The 26951-nt window shown below is 35.3% G+C and overlaps 1 protein-coding gene across 3 annotated transcripts in view; it reads left to right on the top strand.

Moving 5' to 3' along the window:
• LOC138310463 (senecionine N-oxygenase-like) overlaps positions 1 to 25425 on the top strand; it is a 54487-nt gene extending 29062 nt beyond the window's left edge. The window contains exons 2-10 of one of the 3 annotated variants that reach the window (XM_069251692.1): positions 7672 to 7883; positions 8145 to 8289; positions 8805 to 8935; positions 10002 to 10179; positions 20810 to 20979; positions 21288 to 21432; positions 21862 to 21992; positions 23540 to 23717; positions 24728 to 25425. In XM_069251692.1, the coding sequence (XP_069107793.1) occupies positions 7672 to 7883; positions 8145 to 8289; positions 8805 to 8935; positions 10002 to 10179; positions 20810 to 20979; positions 21288 to 21432; positions 21862 to 21992; positions 23540 to 23717; positions 24728 to 25366 (1929 nt within the window). In that variant the 3' untranslated portion in view covers positions 25367 to 25425. Of the gene's footprint in view, positions 1 to 7671; positions 7884 to 8144; positions 8290 to 8804; positions 8936 to 10001; positions 10180 to 20809; positions 21022 to 21287; positions 21433 to 21861; positions 21993 to 23539; positions 23718 to 24727 lie in introns of all 3 variants that reach the window. The other 2 variants (XM_069251691.1, XM_069251693.1) reach the window with 2 other exon arrangements.
• Positions 25426 to 26951: the final 1526 nt, after the last annotated feature.

Below are 26951 nucleotides of genomic sequence, written 5' to 3'. Positions count from 1 at the left end.
TTTGCCATAGAGGTCGTATTTGCCACAGAGGTCGTATTTGCCACAGAGGTCGTATTTGCCACAGAGGTGGTATTTGCCAAAGAGGTCGTATTTGCCACAGAGGTCGTATTTGTCACAGAAGTCGTATTTTTGCCACAGAGGTCGTAATTTGCCTCAGAGGTCGTATTCGCCAGAGGGGCCGTATTTGCCACAGAGGTGGTATTTGCCACAGAGGCCGTATTTGCCACAGAGGTCGTATTTGCCACAGAGGTCGTATTTGCCACAGTGGTCGTATTTGCCAAAGAGGCCGTATTTACCACAGAGGTGATATTTGCCACAGAGGTGACACTTGCCACAGAGGTGGTATTTGCCACAGAGATTGTATTAATCACTGAGGTAGTATTTGCCACAGAGGTCGTATTTGCCACAGGGGTCGTATTTGCCACAGGGGCCGTATTTGCCACAGGGGCCGTATGTGCCACAGAGGTCGTATTTGCCACAGAGTCGTATTTGCCACAGGGGCCGTAATTTGCCACAGAGGTCGTATTTGCCACAGAGGCGTATTTGCCACAGAGGTCGTATTTGCCACAGAGGTCGTATTTGCCACAGAGGTCGTATTTGCCACAGAGGTCGTATTTGCCACAGAGGCCGTATTTGCCACAGAGGCCGTATTTGCCACAGAGGGGCCGTAGTTAAATTTGACTCTAGTGCATTAGATTAGTATAGAGGAAACAGTCAGTTCAGAAATTCAAATTAGACAAATGGAACTTGAACATGAAATGAAAACTAAGACAAATGGAAATAGATAAAGAGAAAGAAATGAGAGAAAGAGAATAGAAAAGGAGTTAAGAGAAAAAGAAATTGAGAAAAAATTAAAAGAAAAAGAGAGAGATCAGATGTAAGAGCTAGAGAAGCAAAAAATTCAAGCTGAAACAGAACTTAGAATTAAAGAATTAGAACTAGCTTCTCAAGACAGTTCAAGTAATCCAACTTTTAGGGGTTTACAAGGAAACAGAGGTTTTGATGTCAGTAGAAACATTAGGTTAGTTCCTCCTTTTCAAGAGAAAGAAGTTGACAAGTATTTTCTGCATTTTGAGAAAATAGCTGATAGTATGAAATGGCCTGAAGATAAGCTTACAATGCTTCTTCAAAGTGTCTTGATTGGTAAAGCTAGAGACATTTATTCTTCTTTATCTGTAGATGAGATTTCAAATTACCAAGTAGTCAAGAAAGCTATTTTGAAAGTTTATGAGTTAGTTCCTGAGGCTTACCGCCAGAAATTTCGAAACTCGAGAAAGAGAGATGAACAAAACTCATGTAGAATTTGCCAGAGAAAAGGGAACAATTATTTAATAGGTGGTGTGATTCTAAAGAAATTGATGAGGATTTCGGTAAATTGAGGCAATTATTGTTGATAGAGGAGTTTAAACGTTGTGTCCACACAAACATAAAAACTCATTTAGATGAGAGAAAAGTTGAAACCCTTAGTGAAGCAGCTACAATGGCTGATGATTACGCTCTCACCCACAAAGGCTCATTTGTTAAAAACAGTTCTCAAGACAAAAACAGTACCACAGGTACTAGTAAATTTGGTCAGCCTAGGAACCCAACCTTTAGTGGCCCTTCCTACGACAAACCTAAATTAGGTGATAAAAACTAAGTCTGCTTCTAAAACAGATGATAGGGTAGGTGTGGGGTCTCCTTCTGGTCCTGTTTGTAATTACTGCAAGAAAGTAGGACATATTATGTCTGAATGTTTTTCTCTTCAGCGTAAGGAGCAAAGGCGTAAACAGTCAGTTCCTTCTGTGTTAGCTATGTCAAAGCCTAGTCAGAAACTTAGTGATATTGTGGAAGATTCTAAAGGGTCTGTTGAGATTAAGAGCTCAGAGTCTGATAGTGTCTTGGAGAAGTACTCTCCCTTCATTTCTGAAGGTTTTGTTTCACTTACTAGTGATATTACCAACTTGAAACCTGTGAAGATTTTGCGAGATACTGGGGCTTCTCATTCTTTAATATTAGATGGCGTAGTGCCTTTGTCTGAGGAGACCTCATGTGTTAGTAGTGTTTTGCTTCAAGGTGTAGAGTTAGGTTTTGTTAATGTGCCTCTCCATTCTGTTTATTTAAAGTCAGACTTGGTTACTGGGCCTGTCACCATTGGTGTTAGACCGGAACTTCCCATAGAGGGCGTGTCGCTCATTTTAGGCAATGACTTGGCTGGAGAGAAAGTTAGGGTAGATCCCTTAGTGTCCAGTATTCCAGATAAAACAGATGATGCTGAGACTATTCAACAGGAATTTCCTGGTATTTTCCCTTCTTGTGCTGTAACTCGTTCAATGAGTAAGAAGGTTTCTGATGTTGCAGTAGTTGAGGATCATTATAGTCCAGGGTTAGGTGACACTTTCTTGGCTCATGATATAGAGGATGTCGGGAGCAAGTGTGATCTTTTGAGCAATCCTGTAGACTTTGATAGTGATAGAGTTGTTCCTAACAAGGGTACTTCTTTGTCTGACATGATGAGCAAATCATCTTTGTCTAGAGAGGAGCTTATAGTAGAACAGGAGAAAGATCCTGAAATCTCCTTATTGTGTAATCGGGCTTTGAGTGAGGAAGAGGCTGAGAAAGTCCCGGTTTGTTACTTCCGTCAGTCAGGTGTGATGATGCGCAAGTGGCGCCCCCCTGATGTGTCTCCCGAGGAAGACTGGAAGGTTGTCAATCAAATAGTTGTCCCACCGAGGTATAGGCAAGATATTCTAAGTTTGTCTCATGACGTACCTATGGCAGGGCATCTAGGTGTGACCAAGACTTATAACAGGATCTTAGATCACTTCTTTTGGCCCAAGTTGAAACGGGATGTGGCTGATTTTTGTAGGTCTTGTCATACTTGTCAGGTGGTAGGGAAACCTAATCAGAAAATCCCTGTTGCACCTTTGCACCCCATTCCAGCATTTGAGGAACCATTTAGTAGAGTCATTATAGACTGTGTAGGTCCTCTACCCAAAACTAAGTCTGGGAATGAGTATCTTTTAACTATTATGTGTGCTTCCACACGCTTTCCTGAAGCCATTCCACTCAGGAATATTAAAGCCCCTAACATAGTCAAGGCTTTGGTTAAATTCTTTACATTGGTTGGTCTTCCAAAAGCTGTCCAATCGGACCAAGGTTCGAATTTCATGTCTGGTATTTTTTCAACAAGTCATGTACCAGCTCCAGATCAAGCAGTATAAGTCTAGTGCTTATCATCCAGAGTCTCAGGGTGCTTTAGAACGTTTTCATCAGACATTGAAGAATATGATGAGATCTTATTGTTTTGAAAACAAAAGAGATTGGGACGAAGGTATACACATGTTGTTGTTTGGCGTTAGAGAATCTGTACAAGAATCTCTTGGCTTCAGTCCCTTTGAACTTGTGTTTGGACATAAGTAAAGATGGACTTTAGATCACAAAAGTTTTGGCTCCTATTACCAATACCGGGTCAGCCTTTGCAGCTAGATATTTTGAGACCTTATGTTGTTGAGGAAGAAGGTCGATGATGTTAAAACGTCATTTGTATATTTTTCAACAAGTCATGTACCAGCTCCAGATCAAGCAGTATAAGTCTAGTGCTTATCATCCAGAGTCTCAGGGTGCTTTAGAACGTTTTCATCAGACATTGAAGAATATAATGAGATCTTATTGTTTTGAAAACAAAAGAGATTGGGACGAAGGTATACACATGTTGTTGTTTGGCGTTAGAGAATCTGTACAAGAATCTCTTGGCTTCAGTCCCTTTGAACTTGTGTTTCGACATACTGTACGTGGTCCTTTGAAAATTTTGAAAGACAAAATTTTGGACGAAGATTCTAAAGTGAATCTCTTAGATTATGTGTGTAACTTTAAGCAAAGGTTGACAAGGGCATGTGAATTGGCAAAAGAAAATTTGGCCCTTACTCAAACCAAAATGAAAACATGGTATGATAAAGATGCCCGTGCAAGAAGTTTTGATCCAGGTGACAAAATTTTGGCTCTATTACCAATACCGGGTCAGCCTTTGCAAGCTAGATATTTTGGACCTTATGTTGTTGAGGAAAAGGTCGATGATGTTAACTACCATTGTACAAACTCCAGGGAGGCGCAAGAAAACTCAATTATGTCATGTTAATATGCTTAAGGAATATGTAGATAGAGAAGAGAGCAAGACCTCTCAACCTATTGCTACTTTGGCCTCTGTACCATCACAAAGTGAAAGTACAGCTGATATTTGTAAATTAGACTTAGATGGTGGTGTACAAGATGTAGGTTTAGACTGTGGTGTTAAGTTACGGAATTCAGATGTGCTCGCGAACTTGGACAAGAAACTATGTCATCTATCGGAAAAAGAACGCAATGAACTTAAAGATTTGATACTTGAGTATAAACATTTGTTTCCGGATACACCAGGCAAAACAGATGCTATCTATCACGACGTGGATGTAGGCGATGCGCCACCTGTCAAGCAACATCCTTACCGTGTCAATCCTTTGAAAGAAGAACACTTAAAGAAAGAAATTCAATACATGTTGGACAATGATATTATTGAACCAAGCAAAAGTGAATGGAGCTCTCCATGTGTTCTGGTACCAAAGCCAGACAAGACATACCGGTTCTGTACTGACTTCAGAAAAGTAAACTCTGTCAGTAAAACAGACTCTTATCCAATTCCAAGGATTGACTCGTGTATTGACAAAGTTGGCAAAGCCAAGTACGTAAGCAAGTTTGACCTGTTGAAAGGATATTGGCAGGTGCCATTAACAGAAAGAGAGCTAAAGAAGTGTCGGCATTTGTAACCTCGCAAGGTTTGTACCAGTACAAAGTTATGCCATTTGGTATGAAGAATGCCCCGGCAACATTTCAACGTCTTCTTAACAGCGTGATATCAGACCTGAAAGGCTGTGATGGATACATTGATGACGTCATCAACTACCACGACACGTGGGAAGACCATCTACGCGGGATTCGTGAATTCTTCGAAAGACTCACTACCATGAAATTGACTGTAAACTTATTGAAATGTGAATTTTGTCATGCAACTGTTGAATTTTTAGGCCATGTTGTAGGACAGGGGCAGGTTAAACCTGTTCAGGCCAAAGTAGAATCAATTATAGATTTTCCAGCTCCTGGAGGCAAGAGAGAGCTGATGAGGTTTCTTGGTATGGCTGGATACTACAGAAAATTTTTGTCAAAATTTCTCTGTTATAGCAGCTCCACTTACTGCTTTGTTAAAGAAAAATGTCAAATTTGTTTGGTCAGACGAATGTAAGTCTGCATTTGAGAAATTGAAAGCCATACTATCAAACTCACCAGTTCTGACTGCTCCAGATTTTAATAAACAGTTTAAACTGTTTGTTGACGCCAGTGATGTAGGTGTTGGTGCTGTTTTGATGCAAGAAGGTACTGAACAAATTGACCATCCAATTTGTTATTTCTCGAAAAAGTTTGACAAACACCAGAGAAATTATTCCACCATTGAGAAAGAATGTTTAGCATTGATTTTGGCCTTAAACCAATTTGATGTGTATCTATGCACTACAGTTGTGCCTGTGTTGGTCTTCACCGACCACAACCCTTTGACATTCATTGGGAAAATGAAAAACAAAAATCAAAGAATTCTCAGGTGGAGTTTGACTTTGCAAGAGTACAATCTTGACATCAAACATATCAAAGGGAAAGACAATATTCTAGCTGATGCTTTATCAAGGATTTAAATATTACTTGATATGTCAAGAAAGTTTCCTTTTCAAGAAAACTTTCTTTTCTTTAAGGAGGGGTGTGTTATGTATGACACTAAATACATGTAGTTATGAGATAAGGGAGATAACTCCTATAGCTTTTTTTATCAATACATCCTATGAAGGTCATATCATTGATTTAGGTTATAGAACTTTCTAGAATTTAATCATGTATAAACAAATATGTTTGTAAACATGTTGATTTTAAGTAGAGATCTAGAATGATCTATTTCCAGAAAGTTATGTGTGTTTACTTGTTTACTGTTTTTGGTTAGATATTTCTAGAAGTAGAAGGTTCTCCAATATTCTTGAATTACGGTTTAGCTATTTATACTCCAGCTGTCCAAGGCTAATCAGAACTGTAATGAGACCTGTAATAGGACATATCAAGAATTGTACAGCGCCATATAAGATTCTATTGGGAGAGCTATTGTGACTTTATCTGTGGATTATTACAACACTTTGTGTGGATTTATTGATATTGCCTGGAACTTTACAAATCATCGGTGGACATTCAATTTCCTTGTGGATTTGTGATTATTGTTAATTTGAAACCTGGAAGGATCAAGGATTATACCAGGACATTCGCATACAGATAAGTAACACTTTAAATCATCGTATTACTCTTGTACCACCACCAATTACTCTAGATATTGTAAACCATCTCTGTATAATATTGTATATATAATTAAATTGTGTTTTGAATTTAGCTGCTGGTTTCTCCTTTCTGTTATTCGTTAATGTAACACCACGAAAGCGTTCTTTTTGTATGATGCCATAACACATGACATGCAATTATTTCAGTCTATACAAATATAAACTCACACTTCTAACTAATCAATAGATATAAGTGTAAGATATGAAATCGATCTATTTCCAATGTACGTGTTTTCTTTCGTGTAGGTAAGAAGTACTATCAATGTTTTGTTCCTCTGTCTGGGTTATACGACTATTTCTAAATTAGACAAAACATTGTCATTTTTAAGGTAAACTGGCGGCAATCAAGACACACATAGCATTACACAAGAAGACAAAGAAAACAAAATATTATGATAAACTTTCCTTCCTGTATATATTGATTCATTTCAACCAGCTAAGAGCATCAGGTGTATTACATGATCACGTTTACAAAAATAGTGTATTCAAGTAACTCAAAAGTTTCAAACAATGTCTGATGTATAATTCAGGAGCATTTCTGTTCTTTTTTAAATTCATCGCAGTATAAATATACAATTCGTGTGTAATTAATTCATCTGCATGCCTCAGGACTACATGAGCATACATGACCCTGGCTGTTGATAGGACGTTGCTTTAATCAAACAAACAAACGTAGCTATGTTGTCATATTAAAACTGCATGTCTGCGAAACCGTTACTAAAGTCAGCTTATAACATTGTATATTGTATATTTCACACAAAATAACAAAAAAAGCATCAAAAGCATGTACAAAATATAAACGGAAGTAATTAAAAAATAATTTGCTAACAGGTTATCACTGTCCACGGTAAGAAATGGGATATTTATCAAGGTACAAATGTATCATAGAATGAAAGCATGACTACGTTCTTAAGTCCTTGAATAATTCGATGTTTTTATGTATTCGTCGCGTGTGTGTTGATATCATCGATTGGATAAAGAGACAAAGAGAGAGTTTTAGTTAATTAGCAGCAGTAAGTATCTAATATATTAGGTATGTGTTAATTATGGTCTATATGAGAGAACGCATTTGTTTCATAGTAATGTTAAGGGATTGATAATACCCGATCCCAAGGAGCACACTCGGAAGATTTTTTTTGTTAAACCACCACCTCTATATTGATGTTGGTGACATATTCTACACAATAATTATCAAAATTATTTTATTATTACATAATAAAAATTACTTCAACGTGATTTTTCACATGCTTTTAAGTGGAGACATTCACAACTTTTCAAATTCGGTTTGCAGCAAATGTCAGAGAAGGTAAAACGCGTGGCGGTGATTGGTGCTGGAATATCAGGTCTCGCCACACTAAGGAATCTCCTCTCGTCTGACCGGAAGTACATCCCGACATGCTTTGATAGAGGAAGTGACGTAGGAGGTGTATGGCTGTATAATGAAAATACACATACGGATGAGTATGGCATGCCAGTTTTTTCAAACATGTACCGTGACCTAATGTAAGTACAGTTAGTTCATATATAGATAAAAATATGTGGTGTTTAACCCTTATATCATTTTCGATCCCTGTACGCTATTATGATTTTATTTATTATTGATGAATATGGTTCTTGATAACTTTTCATAATTCTCAATGATAACATCATTAAAGCAGTGCAAAAATCTCTGACAACTCATATGGTAAGGTATGACCCTGGCTGTTGATAGGACATTATTTTAATAAAACAAACAAACAAGCCGTAATTTTGCTTTCTTTTTAGTACGAACCTTCCCACTCCTTTAATGGAGGTACCAGGTTTTCCAAACACAGATCCAGACAGAGATTCGTCATATATGCACCGAGATCAGGTGTTGGATTATATCAAACGGTTTACCGCGCACTACGATCTCAGGAAATATGTCATTGTAAATATTTCATTTATTTTTTATCAAATATTGAAAGTTACGAGAATATATTATTTCGTCGTCAGTTCAAATGGAGACAAATTAATGTCATGCTTGGTAATATATTTTTTTTTCGCTAAAATTCTCAAAGCGTAATAATGTGAGTGTACATGACACTATGTAAGTTCGAGGTTATGACGAACTACTGATCCGACACTAAAAAAACGTCACGAAATCGCGAAGTCAAACACTTACAAATATATTTGCATTTACGATAGCATTAACATACTAAAATCTGAAATCAACTTAACACTTATTTACTTTAAACACGGTCATAGAACTGCAAGGACACATTTTTAATTCAGAAAAGTATTAGGAGAATCAAATTTGAATTATTGGTGATAACTGCCATTGGAAATACAAACAGCATTTAAGAAGCAAATGAGAGACAGATAGGACGAACATCATATCATAAATATATAAAAACGACTTCACACTACCATGTTCTTGTTTTAATTCCACTTTTATAATTTTAGACTCATACGTATGTAACAGACATAACACGTAATAGCGCCGAGAGGATTCCCGAATGGACGGTATCATATAGAGACATTCGGAACCAGGATTGCAAACGTGAAGTATTTGATGCTGTTATCGTTTGCACAGGGTAAGAAGCGAATTTACTTCAGTATAATATCTTGGGGTTATTGTTCGCATTTTGATATATCGAATACCTATTTTCCATACAAGAAAAAATATTTGTTTTAGTTTTACACCATTAGTATTAACAGTTTTCCCGGACCTTTTTGTAATAAAAAAAATGATTAACAATAGTTACATTCCTTGCACGTTTTTCATTTGATTAGTAGTGATTACTTGTGGAGTGTTTTTTTCTGTTGACTTTGGATGTGATTGATAAAATCTCTTACATTTAAGTGATCGAGATCGGGTTAATTCAGGCGAAATTTTGTAACATAATCCCAACCGAGGCGTTAGCCGAGTTTGGGATGTTACAAAATCTTATTTGATTGATTAAATTGTTTTTTTTCTCTCGCACCTCTTAAGATAAAAAACATCATCTATTAACTTGTTATAGTGCAAACTTATCCCGTCTTGGGCCTCCGGGTTGAACGCCGTTTAACCACTTCATCTTCGCTTCGAATTCAGTCATTCCGCGCAAAACTAAGGTTCGTTTGTATCAAAGAAAAAAAAGATCAATCGGAACATACTGTTTAAATAATTAAAACACAACAAACAATGCATGGTTAATGACTGAATGCACATATTTCTAGTAATATTGATTATCTGAAGCATGTGACGTCACCGAATCGAAAGCATGTGACGTCACCGAATCGAAAGTATGACGTCACATGCGCGGAATGGTACATGAATGGGATAAAATTCCGCAAAAAATCACATAAATGTACCAGACAGATAGGACGAGATAGAAAAGTCTAGCACTGGGTATCATGTGAGATTTCCCCATCTGAGGTGTGAGATAACGCAGAGACTTAACATATAGCTTTTTCTGCATATCGACACGTAGTTTGGCAATTAAATCGGTGTTGATCTATACGCTTACAGAGGAAATATAGAAATATATATCATGTTTGTCGATTTTTTAAACGCATTCTTGGACTTTTTGTCAATCAACTGTTCAGTTAAAATACTGATTGTTGTTAGAAAGATTTATTCCTGATTTTAAATCCACTATTTCCCTAATTCTGATAAAGGCATCAACATACTCCATATGTACCTGACATTGACGGGGTTGAAATATTCCAAGGTGACGTCATCCACAGCAAGAACTATAGAGTTCCGGAAAAGTTTACAAACAAGAAAGTGGTCATACTAGGAGCCTCCTATTCCGGAATTGACATTGCTATCGGAATCGCGCCATGCGCAAAACAGGTAAAACAATATTTATAACTGGACATTATTTACCTTTACACATTATATAAAAATCTATACAAATATTTCACCTTTATAAAAGTCTATCACCTTGATACAAATACAAAACTATACAAATCTGTTACCATTATAAATAAGTATACAAATCTTTCACCTTAATACAAAATTATACAAATCTTTCACGTTTATGCAGATATATACAAATATGTCTTCTTTGTATAAATCTACTACCTTGATTCTAATTTATACAAATATTTCACCCATAATACAAAACTATACAACTCTGTCACCTTCATACGAAACTATACAAATATGTCATCTTTATACAAAACTATACAGATCTTTCACCTTCATGCAAAACTATACCAATCTGTCACCTTCATAGAAAACTATACAGATCTGTCACCTTTATACAAAACTATACAAGTCTGTCCCATTTATGCATGTCACCATTATACAAATCTATATATATATGGAGTCTACGTTTCAAGCAGTACCGTACAACTGGTTGTATTCGTGGTGATGATATATTATTGATTTTACTGAATATTACAGTGATCGCAAAAAAATTATCTCATCAGCTAAATATTGATAAATGGTTCATTCATACAGCGCATGCATATGCCATGAACGTCAGATCGCACATATTTAAAACCGCTGTTATGATCTCGTTTTACTGAAAATCACGCCAAAACTTTGACTCCCGTAAAAAAGGCAACACGGTAATTGTAAGCCCGTAGTCAGTATATTTTTGGCATATAATTTTGTTTTCCATTTCTTCTTTTTTTCTGTGCGACAGAATGAGTTACAGTCTCATTTGTTCAAGTATATAAGAATCATGGTAACATAATCAGTAAACATTTGATTTTGAAGGTCAACTGTCTTCAATGTAGTCCACGTAGTTATCACTGTATCTTTATGCTGAAATAGTAGTTTTAGTCATTCGATAAGTGAATTTTCTTACAGATTTTTCTAAGCCACAACAAGGACAAATTGAATTCCGTTTTGCCCGCAAACATTATCGAAAAGCCAGGAATAAAACGGATATCCATGGATAGTGTTGTTTTTCTAGATGACACGGAAGAGGAAGTTGATGATCTGATCTTTTGTACCGGATATGTCTACAGCTTTCCGTTTCTAAGTGATGACGTCATACACGCTTCCAGAACTAAGGTCACACCCTTATATAAGCATGTGGTTAATGTGCGGCATCCCAATTTGTTCTTTATCGGAATACTTGAAGCAGTCTACCATACTTCCTCATGGCCCATGTTTTATCAAAAGTTGCTGTAGTGGTGTTGGATGATTTAGGTAGCCTTCCGTCAGAAATGGAAATGCAAGCATGCGTAGACCGAGATTTCGAAATGCGAAAGGAGCGTGGAGATAAGCCACATATATTGACCAAGAATGAGCGGTTATGGGAATTTGAAAAAGATCTTGCATCTTATGCAGGTATCCAACCTAGTCCTAAGGTATTGGAATCGATACGTGCTTATAACATTGACCAATTCAGAAACCATGTCACTACGTTTCGTCAGAGAAAAATACAGGTTTCAGACGACAAAACGTCGTTCAAAGTCTTAAATTGATAATGTAACTGGTATTTAACACGAGTAACCTTTAGACGGAAATATTATTAAGTCTTTGTTACATGTCTTCGCATCTCAGCTTCCATTCCTAATCAATCCATCAGGCCCCAAGATTATGAAACAAGCTTAAGTGTAAAACAGTCTTAAGTATATACTTAATTAGTCAATCACGTATGACGTTACAAAGCGATAAGCAACCATTGAAGTCTAAGACTGTTTCATGATACTGGGGCCAGGTTGTTTAAAAATGAAAAATTAAATCACACTGTAATACTACAACTTTAAATTATTGACTTTAAAAATAAAAAGAGATGTATAGAATATTAAAGGATACCATTTTGTTTTTATTGCATAATCTGACGTCAAGCATCCATAAATGAACATACTTTTATGAGCTTGTCGCAACAGGTATTGTTGTCTTTGTCTTAAAACCATTTGTAAGCATATAATTAACTTACATTGTATATAATAATAATAATAATAAAAATAATGTAAGAGATTTCTTCATAATTCCAGTTGTTCTGAAACCAGAACGATTTTTTAAGTGTTCCAGCAAAATAAATGTAGTGTAACGTGTTACTTACTTTTGGAGAAAATCGTCTTTTTGTGTCCCTATTTCCCTGATGCAAAATTTTCACTCGGAAGGTCTTTATCACTCTACGGTGTTTATTCACGTTGAAAACAAGCGTTCTGACGCCCTTCGCGGGTTAAGTTCATTTTACGAATTTAAAAAATCAACATTAGGAGCGGAATGATATAAAAAAAAACAATGCATTTTCAGCTCTAATATCGACATTAGTCGGGCACAAAACCCGATATCGGATAATAAGAATTTCCTGTAATAGTTGCAATAGGAAAATATTACGATGTCAGTAAATAAAATGTTTAATTTCTTAAAAAAAATTCGGTTGGCTTTTTTATTGTCATTATTATATACACTGTATGTGATATTTAAACGAAAAACATATTTTTACCTAAGAAGCCAAATTATATATATAATGTAAGTATCGGTTAGCTTGTAATAATAATAATAATAATAATAGACTTTATTTAGAGTCGATAACACTTTGAGTCACAGACTCGTCTTCCAAGTGGTCGACATAAAAATGTACAATATTTACAACATGGAATATTATCATAGACCATACATATTACAGCGTTGCATGTATTATTATAATGGATATCACAGTCAGATTATCACAGAAAATAGTAAAAATTAAAAAGGCACTCATAAAGCTCATGGTGCATAAAATATATGGAAAAATAAAAACACATCTTAATGAATTAGTGTCTAATATACATATATGCCAATATGACAAAAGAAATAAAAATTGACAGAATATATGCTATTATAGCATGTATTAAAATTGATTTTGTTTGATTAATTAACGATAGTTTATTAAGACGATAAAAGAACAAAAAGTGCTGGGTTTACTAAAAATAGATTAGGTATAAGAAGCAAATGAAACAGTGATTATTGGGATACATGTAGGAAGTATATAGCTTTAGAGATACATAAAACCAAGAACTCAAAACTTATAAGGGCTTAGCTTTTTATAAAGTAATGAACAGTTTAGCAACAGAGAGTTCAAGTAAGTAACCATGATGTCTGGTGTTCTATTTGCCTCTGACCTTTAACAGGTGTGTACGGAACTTATTCTCTATTACATGTCTTGTTAGTGGACGGAACTTATTCCCTATTAGATGTCTTGTTAGTGGACGGAACTTATTCCCTATTAGATGTCTTGTTAGTGGACGGAATTTATTCTCACTATACAAGAAGACACAACACGAACATACCGCAGTCTCCCAAAATACGAACCTCGCACTTCACACACGCTACACACTGCATACATGGGAGGCCGTCCTTGCATGACCTGGCTGTTAATAGGACGTTAAAATAAGCAAACAAACAAACAAATCATGTTTAAGTCACCATCAAGTGCCATATATACCGGAAGCAGGTAAGCATGTAGTAAGAAAGCATCAGTTTTTCATCAGTATAAAATATCATTTAATTTGTTCTTTTAAAGCAATTTGAAGTATTTGACAAACCACTTATGAAATCATAAGCCCGTCTATCTATTATTTCCATTATTTTCATGCTTTTTTTTTTACTTGTAAGTTGTATTTCTAGTATTCTTAGTTGATACGACGTTCCAGGTTTCTCTATATTATGTTCGTTCTGATGTTCGTTCTTATTAAGATTTCTATACCTTTTGAGTCTATACAAACGCAAACGAGAAATCCAAAGTATATACGTGTATGTTTTGAAATTGAATGATCATAATGGAAATTTAAGTAATAAACTATTATCAGATTGGACATACATTTCATATAAATCCCATCTGTCCGAAAGAATGGGGTCCGAAAGGGTGTGGCATTTTCATTTGTGACCCGTTTTCAAGTGTGACCTGTGGCACTATGTAATACATGGACTGGACTAAGACTTTTATCGATCCGTACCGGAATACTATGTAACACTTATGGATACATTTCACTTGACGGAGGGCTATTATTGAGTGTCCAGAATGTAGCCGTTATGTTCTGTATATGACAGGAATACATTTCAAATGTATAGTTTTTGGAGGGGAAATGGTAATTTAGTATCTCTAAATAAACAAGAAGCTTTATTGAATGTGATAAGGAGAAAAAATTAAAAAAAAAAAAAAAACGGATGTAGAATACATTAGATAATTAAGCGTACATATGAACATTTAATATGTACTGCGAGGACTTTTTAAAGTTTCTTACATTAGGTAATACAAGTAATTAAAATCTACTTGGGATAACTCACCATAATATTTTGTTTAATGTCGTATTTTTTTTTTTAATATCAGAATATAAGAAGAACACATCCAGAAAAAAACCTATTACCGTTGAAAAGTATGGCTTTAACAATAAACCTGTACAATTCACAAACAATATACAGACCCACCAGTTGTTAAGTCTGACCCCCACAACAAGTAATACACATGTACTCCTCCCGTTTTAAATGTGACCTCCACAATATCCAGACTCTTCCCGTTTTTAAGTGTGACCTCCACAATATACAGACTCCCCGCGTTATGATATGTAACCCTTACAATATACAGACTCCCCCCGTTATGAAATGTGACCCTTACAATATATAGACTTTTCCCATTTTCAAGTGTGACCCCCACAATATACAGACTCCACCCGTTTTCAAATGTGACCCTCACATTATACAAACTCTTCCCGTTTTCAAATGTGACCTCCACAATATCCACACTCTTCCCGTGTTCAAGTGTGACCCTTCACAATATACAGACTCCGCCCGTTTTCAAGTGTGACCTCCACAATATACAGACTCCACCCGTTATGAAATGTGACCCTTACAATATAAAGACTCCTCCCGTTTTCAAGTGTGACCTCCACAATATACAGACTCCCCCCGTTATGAAATGTGACCCTTACAATATACACACTCCACCCGTTATGAAATGTGACCCTTACAATATATAGACTCCTCCCGTTTTCAAGCGTGACCCCCATAATACACAGAACCTACCTGTTTGAAATGTGACCCTCACAATATGCAGACTCTTCTCGTTTTCAATTGTGACCCCCAAAATATACAGACTCTTCCCGTTTTCAAATGTGACCTCCACAATATCCAGACTCTTCCCGTTTTCAAGTATGACCATTCACAATAAACAGACTCAACCCGTTATGAAATGTGACCCTTACAATATAAAGACTCCTCCCGTTTTCAAGTGTAACCTCCACAATTGAATGGGAGTTGATATGTAGATCACACTTGAAAACGGTAAGAGTCTGTATATTGTGGAGGTCACATTTGAAAACGGGAGGAGTCTGTATATTGTGATGGTCACACTTGAAAACGGAAGAGTCTGTAATTGTGAGGGTCAAATTTGAAAACGGAGAGTCTGTATATTGTGAGGGTCACATTTGAAAACGGGGGTATGGATATTGTGAGGGTCACACTTGAAAACGGGGGGAGTCTGTACAATGTGGAGGTCACACTTGAAAACGTAAGGAGTCTGTATATTGTGAGGGTCACACTACGGAAAGAGTCTTGGATATTGTGAGAGTCACATTTGAAAACGGGGGTTGCTGGATATTGTTAGGGTCGCATTTGAAAACGAATGGATTCTGTATATTGTGAGGGTCACATTTGAAAGCGGGTGGAATCCGTATATTGTGGAGGTCACATTTGAAAACGAGAGGATTCTATACATTGCTAGGGTGAGACTTGAAAACAGGAGGAGTCTGTATATTGTGGAGGTCACATTTGAAAACGGGAAGAGTCTGTATATTGTGAGGGTCACATTTGAAAACGGGAAGAGTCTGTATATTGTGAGGGTCACATTTGAAAACGGAAGGAGTCTGTATATTGCAAGGGTCACACTACGTAAACAGTCTTGGATATTGTGAGAGTCACATTTGAAAACGGGGGTTGCTGGATATTGTGAGGGTCGCATTTGAAAACGGATGGATTCTGTATATTGTGAGGGTCACATTTGAAAACGGGTGGAATCTGTATATTGTGGAGGTCACATTTGAAAATGAGAGGATTATATACATTGCTAGGGTGAGACTTGAAAACAGGAGGAGTCTGTATATTGTCAGGATGACACATGAATATGGAAGGGCAAATTCTTTATGTCACAGTTTCAAAGCATATACATTTGTTAACAAATTGGTCACACAAAAGACATATTTTTACACTGTAATGTTTGTTGTTATAAAGATAACTTAGATGGGATATGTGTATACATATCAAACACCTATTTCAATATTTCTTCTGGGTATTTTCAAATATGATCCTCAAATTTGTATCATAAACGGCTCTCTGATGTGGTATCATTATCACATTCTATTATTTACATGAGAGTTGGCCTATAGTATTAAAGTTTTATATGCTATCACTTACATTTTATAAGGAAATATAAGTCTTACATTAAGTAAACACCATGTATTATTACATATATTGACTAGAATGTCCACATTTCCCATATTTACGTTGTAGTAATACACAATTTCGTCTGCTAGAGCTTTGCCAATCCATGTATTAAACTATGCCATTATTTTTGCCTTGCGCATGCGCAATGCGCCATAGGTCACACTTGAAAACGGTCACAAATGAAAATGCCACAAGGGCACCATGAATATTTCTCTTCCCTCGGGATGGGCTTCATATCAACTATATGTCCAATCTGGTAACATTTTATTGCTTAAATATACGATTAAACATAATTCATTATCCAGATGATATGCTCAGTCGGTGGTGGACTATCTTTAAGTTTGTGCTTGTTTCTGTTTTCTGCTATGCTTTCTTGTGAAATAATTTACGTTTATATGAAACACATTATTTTTTACAAAGTAAATTATCTGTTCAAAGTAAGTTTGTCCTTTTCATACTGCGAATTTGTGTCTGTTTGAATGAAGGGAAAACGCATCGGTTTAAAAACAATACAAGTACAAAGATGTAGCTAATTTACTGACAGCAGTAGCCCTCATTCACTTTTTACATTTTGTGGATTTTCACTTATGCACATACAGTCATAATTGTGCAATATTTTTAACTTACAATGAGAATCTAAATTATTTATGACCTTCCTCATAACTAATATATCTACTTATGTCTAACATAAAACAAAATAACATAATAACGGGATACTAGACAACAGTCGGGATGGACGTCATGGATAGTTCTACGTAATCTCAAGTACTGACTTCATAGAAACACTAGATATCATATTTTGCTTAACCGAATTAACGCTCAAGTGTTTGAAATAGCGAGATACACTTTTCCGAAGTGGGTACGATTTACACTATCGTAACACTACGAACTGATTTAGCGTACTTTATTTTGTTGTCTTGTTTGGATATCGTTATTAGAGTATGACATGTGGTGTCGCGATAGACCTTAAAGTGTGTTACCCGGAGATGACTCATACTGGTGTATGGTTGTAAGTGAAGACCTCAAAATCAAAATTTTTGATATTTGTATATGTTTATTTTCAAACCTTGAAGTTAAAATAACAACTTTCTAAACAAACTAATCCAGATCTTACAATGTTGTTAACAGCGTTTTTTCGGAAACATTCTAAATAAGCTGGTCGTAACCTTAATTAGCGTAGAGCAAAACCTGGTATTATAATTTATGGTACGAGATTGCTAATATTTATGAAAAACCTCAGCAGTCATATCCGATTTAATATCAGCTTAACATAGCATGTTTTGGTAAGGTTCAATACACTAGATTACTTCATACTTGCTGTCTATTATATGAAAATGTAAATAAAATTTCGAAAATCGTGTGTATGCACCATTGCTCAGACGCATGTGCACATATTTACAAAACTCTGAGTTCTGCGCAAAAGACCTTTCATAATCAAAAACGTTAACGCTCCCTCCCAACCACACAAAAACATATTAATATGTTTAATATCAAAAAAGGGAGACGACTCAGGTTTTTTTTTTTTTTTTTTTTTTTTTTGCAGAAATCTCAATGTGATTAAACATCGTGCACGTTTTATTTCTTATACATGTACTTATTCATGCATGTAATATGGCACTGACGTGAAGGACCGGACTTATCGATAAACATAGGATAAATACAAAACTTGTTTTCAGGCATTTGACCCTGTATTAAGTGGTAATACTTTTATCAAATCTCGGATGTACTTACCAAAACGTAGTTGATAGGAAGTGGTTATGCATAAGGGCTAACATTAGGTTTACTGTTGACTCTTAAAGTGTTATGTAGCTTATAAATTCTGGCAATATATGCAAAAAATACAATTCAGATAAACAAGTCATCAAGGTTCGGGAAATATTTCTGTCACAAAATAATCAAGACATTATGTTTACTGTCTACGACTATAGCAGATACAAGGATTGATTGTTGACGAGATTAATAAAATCTGTTACCTGTAAGTGATCGAGATCGGGTTATCTCGGTCGAGGGCTAAGATTTTGTAATATAATCCCAACCGAGGCGTTAGCCGAGGTTGGGATGTAACAAAATCTTAGCCCGAGGCTGAGATAACCCGTTCTTGATCACTGAAAGGTAATAAAAAATTTTCTCGCGCCTCTAAGATAAAATAAAACCATCTATAAACGCATTCAGAGTAAAATTATCCCGTCTTGGGCCTCCTGGTTCAAAGCCGATTGACCATTTCATCTGCGCTTCGAATTTACTCATTCCGCGTAAAACTATAGTTCGGTTCAAAGAAAAAATCTGATCAATCGGTACATACTGTTTTAATAATTAAAAACAACAACCAAACAATGCATGGTAAATACTTGAATGTACATATTTCTAATAATATTGATTGTCTGAAGCGTGTGACGTCATCGATTCGAGAGTATGACGTCACATGCGCGGGCTGTTACATGAATGGCGTAAAATTCCGCCAAAAATCGCGTAAAGGTACCAGACAGATCGAACGAGATAGAAAAATCTAGCACTGGGTATCATGTGAGATTTCCCTGTCCGAGGTGCGAAAAAAGAATTTACGTAAGCATACACTTTGAAACCCATTTGTACTTATCATGCAACTGGCGGTTGTAAAATTGTTCACGTGAAAAATTATTGTCTGTTTAGTACAAACGACATGTAAGAGGGCTAACTAAATATTGTGAGCCTCGTACATAAGATAAACTACGTGTACATTATATATTAAATTCTGATGAAAACATTGTATTACATGTAGGCATTAACCTTGGTGCTTTTACTTACTTTTACAATACACCACATTGAGTTGTGTGGCGCGCTTTGCTATCTTAGCCAATAGTTAATTTGGCCAATGGCTGCGCTGCTTTCAAAATTCCCACGAAAGCGTTCTTTTTGTATGATGCCATAACACATGACATGCAATTCTTTCAGTCTATACAAATATAAACTCACACTTCTAACTAACCAATAGATATAAGTGTAACATATGAAATCGATCTATTTCCAATGTACGTATTTTCTTTCGTGTAGGTAAGAAGTACTATCAATGTTATGTTCCTCTGTCTGGGTTATACGACTATTTCTAAATTAGACAAAACATTGTCATTTTTAAGGTAAACTGGCGGCTATCAAGACACACATAGCATTACACAAGAAGACAAAGAAAACAAATATTATGATAAACTTTCCTTCCTGTATATATTGATTCATTTCAACCAGCTAAGAGCATAAGGTGTATTACATGATCACGTTTACAAAAAATAGTGTATTCAAGTAACTCAAAAGTTTAAAACAATGTCTAATGTATAATTCAGGGGCATTTCTGTTCTTTTTTAAATTCATCGCAGTATAAATATACAATTCGTGTGTAATTAATTCATCTGCATGCCTCAGGACTACATGACCCTGGCTGTTGATAGGACGTTGCTTTAATCAAACAAACAAACGTAGCCATGTTGTCATATCAAAACTGCATGTCTGCGAAACCTTTACTAAAGTCAGCTTATAACATTGTATATTGTATATTTCACACAAAATAACAAAAAAAGCATCAAAAGCATGTACAAAATATAAACGGTTTTTTTAACAAAAGCATGATACTGCATGTACAAAATATAAACGGATGTAATTAAAAAATAATTTGCTAACAGTTCATCACTGTCCACGGTAAGAAATGGGATATTTATCAAGGTACAAATGTATCATAGAATGAAAGCATGACTACGTTCTTAAGTCCTTAAATAATTCAATGTTTTAATGTATTCTTTGCGTGTGTGTTGATATCATCGATTGGATAAAGAGACAAAGAGAGGGTTTGAGTTAATTAGCAGCATTAAGTATCTAATATATTAGGTATGTATTAATTATGGTCTATATGACGTTCTCTAATAATACCCGATCCGAAGGAGCACACTCTGAAGATTTTTTTTGTTAAACCACGAGCTCTATATTGATGTTGGTGACATATTCTACACAATAGTTGTCAAAATTATTTTATTATTACATAATAATAATTACTTCAACGTGATTTTTCACATGCTTTGAAGTGAAGAAACGGGAGAGACATTCACAACTTATCAATTTCGGTTTGCAGCAAATGTCAGAACAGGTAAAACGCGTAGCGGTGATTGGTGCTGGAATATCAGGCCTCGCTACACTAAGGAATCTCCTTTCGTCTGACCGGAAGTACATCCCGACATGCTTTGATAGAGGAAGTGACGTAGGAGGTGTATGGCTGTATAATGAAAATACACATACGGATGAGTATGGCATGCCAGTTTTTTCAAGCATGTACCGTGACCTAATGTGAGTACAGTTAGGTCATAAACAGATAAAAAAATATGTGGTGTTTAACCCCTCTATCATTTTCGATCTTTGTACGCTATTACGATTTTATTTATTATTAATTAATATGGTTATTAATAACTTTTCCTAATACTCAATGATGCCATTATTTTAGCTGTGAACAATTTTATGACATCCCCTATGGTATGGCAGGTTTCGCGAGGTGATATTTTGTACAAAACAATAACGTGACGTCATTTATTTATGCAGATTTTGTAATTTTTCAGAACGAACCTTCCAACTCCTTTGATGGAGGTTCCAGGGTTTCCAAACACAGATCCAGAGAGAGATTCGTCATATATGCACCGAGATCAGGTGTTGGATTATATCAAACGGTTTACCGCGCACTATGATCTCAGGAAATATGTCATGGTGATAATTTCATTTATTTTTATCAAATATTGAAAGTTACGAAAATATATTATTTCGTCGTCAGGTCAAACGGAGACAAATTAATGTTATGAGTGGTAATATTGAAACTCTAAAAACCCAAGTGTTTGCGTGAAAATCGCGAAATCAGACACAAATATATTTGCATTTACAATAGCATTAACATAATAAAATCTGAAACTAACTTAACTTTTCTTTAATTCAAAAACGGTTATAGAACTGAAAGGACATATTTTACTTCAGAAAACATCAGGAGAATCAAATTTGAATTATTGGTGATAACTGCCATTGGAAATACAAACAGCAATTAAGAAGCAAATGAGAGACAGATAGGACGAACATCATATCATAAATATATAAACGACTTCACACTACCATGTTCTTGTTTTAATTCCACTTTTATAATTTTAGACTCATACGTATGTAACAGACATAACACGTAATAGCGCCGAGAGGATTCCCGAATGGACGGTATCATATAGAGACATTCGGAACCAGGATTGCAAACGTGAAGTATTTGATGCTGTTATCGTTTGCACAGGGTAAGAAGCGAATTTGCTTCAGTACAATATCTTGGAGTTGATGTTCGTATTTTCTGATAACACGAATACCTATTTTTCATACAAGAAAAAAACATTTGTTTTAGTTTTACACCGTTAGTATTAACCGTTTTTTCCGGACCTTTTTGTAATAAAAAAAATATTAAAATGGTTACATTCCTTGCACGTTTTTCATTTGATTGGTAGAAATTAGTAGTGGAGTGTTATTTTCTGTTGACTTTGGCTAAGATTAATACAATCTGTTACATTTAAGTGATCGAGACCGGGTTAATTCAGTCGAGATTTTGTTACATAATCCCAACCGAGGCGTTAGCCGAGTTTGGGATGTTACAAAATCTTATCTAATTGATTACATTGATTTTTTTCTCTCGCATCTCTTAAGATATAGTAAAACTCATCTTTTTACGTGTTATAGTGCAAACTTATCCCGTTTTAGGCCCCCTAGTTCCTTCCGAGCAAAAACTATAGTTCGGTTATATCAAAGACAAAAAAAAAAGATCAATCGGAACATACTGTTTAAATAATTAAAACACGACAACCAAACAATGCATGGTATGACTCCATGCACATATTTCTAGTAATATTGATTATCTGAAGCATGTGAAGTCACCGAATCGAAAGTATGACGTCACATGCGCGGAATGGTACATGAAAGGGATAAAATTCCGCCAAAAATCATGTAAATGTACCAGACAGATAGGACGAGATAGAAAAGTCTAGCACTGGGTATCATGTGAGATTTCCCCTCCTGAGGTGTGAGATAACGCAATCTTAACTCTTAAAGTTATATGTGCCGTATTTTTCATAGTGACGAATCAAGAAGAGCTTTTAATATATTATTCAACTCCAAAAGTTACCAACATTTTGAGAATTACAATACTTTCAATGTATAGGTTTTAGTTTTACGAGTACAAAAAAGAGCTGAAAATGATTTTTGGCAGTACTGCCAAAATTCATTATATTAACATCTTCAGTGTAGTGAAATGAGTTCATACGGTCAGACCATGAAGCCATATTGTTGTCCACAATTTCATTGCACATTTTTACAGTATTATTAGTAATTGTAAAGTGATTTCTGAAGGTATGTCTCCATCTAAACGTGTATAAGGCATAAAAAAAAAGAATTTCACAGTGCATAACCTATGTGTTCCAACTAACGTTTATAAGACATTATATATGTTTGTCTGTCCATTTGAATGATTTTCACAGCTTTATTCATTAAAACTTATGGTTTTAAATAGATAATTGAAGAAAAAATAACATGTCCAAATTTTCGGCCAGTTACGGCACATATAACTTTAACATTTGACATTTTCTGCATATCGACACGTACATTGTAGTTTGGCAATCAAATCGGTGTGGATCTTTACGCTTACAGAGAAAATATAGAAATATATATCATGTTTGTCGATTTTTTTAAAACGTATTCTTGGACTTTTTGTCAATCAACTGTTCAGTTAAAATACTGATTGTTGTTAGAAAGATTTATTCCTGATTTTAAATCCACTATTTCCCTAATTCTGATAAAGGCATCAACATACTCCATATGTACCTGACATTGACGGGGTTGAAATATTCCAAGGTGACGTCATCCACAGCAAGAACTATAGAGTTCCGGAAAAGTTTACAAACAAGAAAGTGGTCATACTAGGAGCCTCCTATTCCGGAATTGACATTGCTATCGGAATCGCGCCATGCGCAAAACAGGTAAAACAATATTTATAACTGGACATTATTTACCTTTACACATTATATAAAAATCTATACAAATATTTCACCTTTATAAAAGTCCATCACCTTGATACAAATTTAATAAAAATCTATACAAATATTTCACCTTTATAAAAGTCCATCACCTTGATACAAATTTAAAAAAAATCTTTTAACTTTATACAAAACTATACAAATCTGTTACCTTTATAAATAATTATACAAATCTTTCACGTTTATACAGAATTATACAAATCTTTTACCTTTATACAGATATATACATTGTACAAATATTATTTGTATTAATCTATCACCTTCATTCTAATTTATACAAATATTTCACCCATAATACAAAACTATACAACTCTGTCACCTTCATACGAAACTATACAAATATGTCATCTTTATACAAAACTATACAGGTCTGTCCCATTTATATATGTCACCATTATACAATTCTATACAAATGCATATATATATATATGGATGCCACGTTTCAAGCAGTACCGTACAACTGGTTGTATTCGTGGTGATGATATATTTGTGATTTTACTGAATATTACAATGATCGCAAAAAAATTATCTCATCAGCTAAATACATTGTATTGATAAATGGTTCATTCATACAGCGCATGCATATGCCATGAACGTCAGATCGCGCAAATTTAAAACCGCTATTATGATCTCGTTTTACTGAAAATCACGCCAAAATTTTGACTCGCGTAAAAAAGGCAACATGGTAATTGTAAGCCTGTGGTCAGTATGTTTTTGGCGTATAATTTTGTTTTCCATTTCTATTTTTTCTGTAAACAAAATATGTCGCCTTCTTTGCGACACAATGAGTTACAGTCTGATTTGTTCAAGTATATTAGAATCATCATGGTAACATAATCAGTAAACATTTGATTTTGAAGGTCAACTGTCTTCAATGTAGTCCACGTAGTTATCACTGTATCTTTATGCTGAAATAGTAGTTTTAGTCATTCGATAAGTGAATTTTCTTACAGATTTTTCTAAGCCACAACAAGGACAAATTGAATTCCGTTTTGCCCGCAAACATTATCGAAAAGCCAGGAATAAAACGGATGTCCATGGACAGTGTTGTTTTTCTAGATGACACAGAAGAGGAAGTTGATGATCTGATCTTTTGTACCGGATATGTCTACAGCTTTCCGTTTTTAAGTGATGACGTCATACACGCTTCCAGAACTAAGGTCACACCTTTATATAAGCATGTGGTCAATGTGCGACATCCCAATTTGTTCTTTATCGGAATACTTGAAGCAGTAGCATACTTCATCATGGCCCATGTTTTATCAAAAGTTGCTGTAGTGGTGTTGGATGATTTAGGTAGCCTTCCGTCAGAAATGGAAATGCAAGCATGCGTAGACAGAGATTTTGAAATGAGAAAGGAGCGTGGAGATAAGCCACATATATTCACCAAGATTGAGCGGTTATGGGAATTTGAAAAAGATCTTGCATCTTATGCAGGTATCCAACCTAGTCCTAAGGTATTCGAATTGATACGTGCTTATAACATTGACCAATTCAGGAAACCATGTCACTACGTTTCGTCAGAGAAAAATACAGGTTTCAGACGACAAAACGTCGTTCAAAGTCTTAAATTGATAATGAATGGTATTTAACACGAGTAACCTTTAGACGGAAATATTATTAAGTCTTTGTTACATGTCTTCGCATCCAGCTTCCATTCCTAATCAATCATCAGGCCCCAATTATGAAACAAGCTTAAGTGTAAAACAGTCTTAAGTATATACTTAATTAGTCAATCACAGATGACGTTACAAAGCGATAAGCAACCATTGAAGTCTAAGACTGTTTTATGATTCTGGGGCCAGGTTGTTTATTAAGTGAAAAATTAAATCACACTGTAATACTACAACTTTAAATTTTTGACTTTAAAAATAAAAAGAGATGTATAGAATATTAAAGGATACCATTTTGTTTCTATTGCATAATCTGACGTCAAGCATCCATAAATGAACATACTTTTATGAGCTTGTCGCAACAGGTATTGTTGTCTTTGTCTTAAAACCATTTGTAAGCATATATAGCTTTAGAGATGCATAAAACCAACAATTATAAGGGCTTAGCTTTTTATAAAGTAATGACAACAGTTTAGCAACAAAGAGTTCAAGTAAGTAGCCATGATGTCTGGTGTTATATTTGCCTCTTATCTTTAACAGGTGTGTACAGAACTTATTCTCTATTAGATGTCTTATTAGTGGACGGAACTTATTCTCTATTAGATGTCTGTTGTGACGGCTTATTTTAGATGACGGACGCTTATTCTCTATTAGATTCTTGTTACTGGACGGAACTTATTCTCATTAGATGTCTTGTTAGTGGACGGAACTTATTCTCTATTAGATGTCTTGTTATGCGGAACTTATTCTCTATTAGATGTCTTGTTAGTGGACGGAACTTATTCTCTATTAGATGTCTTGTTAGTGGACGGAACTTATTCTCTATTAGATGTCTTGTTAGTGGACGGAACTTATTCTCTATTAGATGTCTTGTTAGTGGACGGAACTTATTCTCTATTAGATGTCTTGTTAGTGGACGGAACTTATTCTCTATTAGATGTCTTGTTAATGGACGGAACTTATTCTCTATTAGATGTCTTGTTAGTGGACGGAACTTATTCTCTATTAGATGTCTTGTTAGTGGACGGAACTTATTCTCTATTAGATGTCTTGTTAGTGGACGGAACTTATTCTCTATTAGATGTGTTGTTAGTGGACGGAACTTATTCTCTATTAGATGTCTTGTTAGTGGACGGAACTTATTCTCTATTAGATGTCTTGTTAGTGGACGGAACTTATTCTCTATTAGATGTCTTGTTAGTGGACGGAACTTATTCTCTATTAGATGTCTTGTTAGTGGACGGAACTTATTCTCTATTAGATGTCTTGTTAGTGGACGGAACTTATTCTCTATTAGATGTCTTGTTAGTGGACGGAACTTATTCTCTATTAGATGTCTTGTTAGTGGACGGAACTTATTCTCTATTAGATGTCTTGTTAGTGGACGGAACTTATTCTCTATTAGATGTCTTGTTAGTGGACGGAACTTATTCTCTATTAGATGTCTTGTTAGTGGACGGAACTTATTCTCTATTAGATGTCTTGTTAGTGGACGGACTTTATTCTCTATTAGATGTCTTGTTAGTGGACGGAGCTTATTCTCTAATTAGATGTCTTGTTAGTG

The sequence above is a fragment of the Argopecten irradians genome, chromosome 16, assembly GCF_041381155.1.
Source record: "Argopecten irradians isolate NY chromosome 16, Ai_NY, whole genome shotgun sequence".
Lineage (NCBI taxonomy): Eukaryota > Metazoa > Mollusca > Bivalvia > Pectinida > Pectinidae > Argopecten > Argopecten irradians.
Note: the sequence above shows the minus strand (reverse complement) of the source record. Positions and strands in the feature narration are given on the sequence as shown.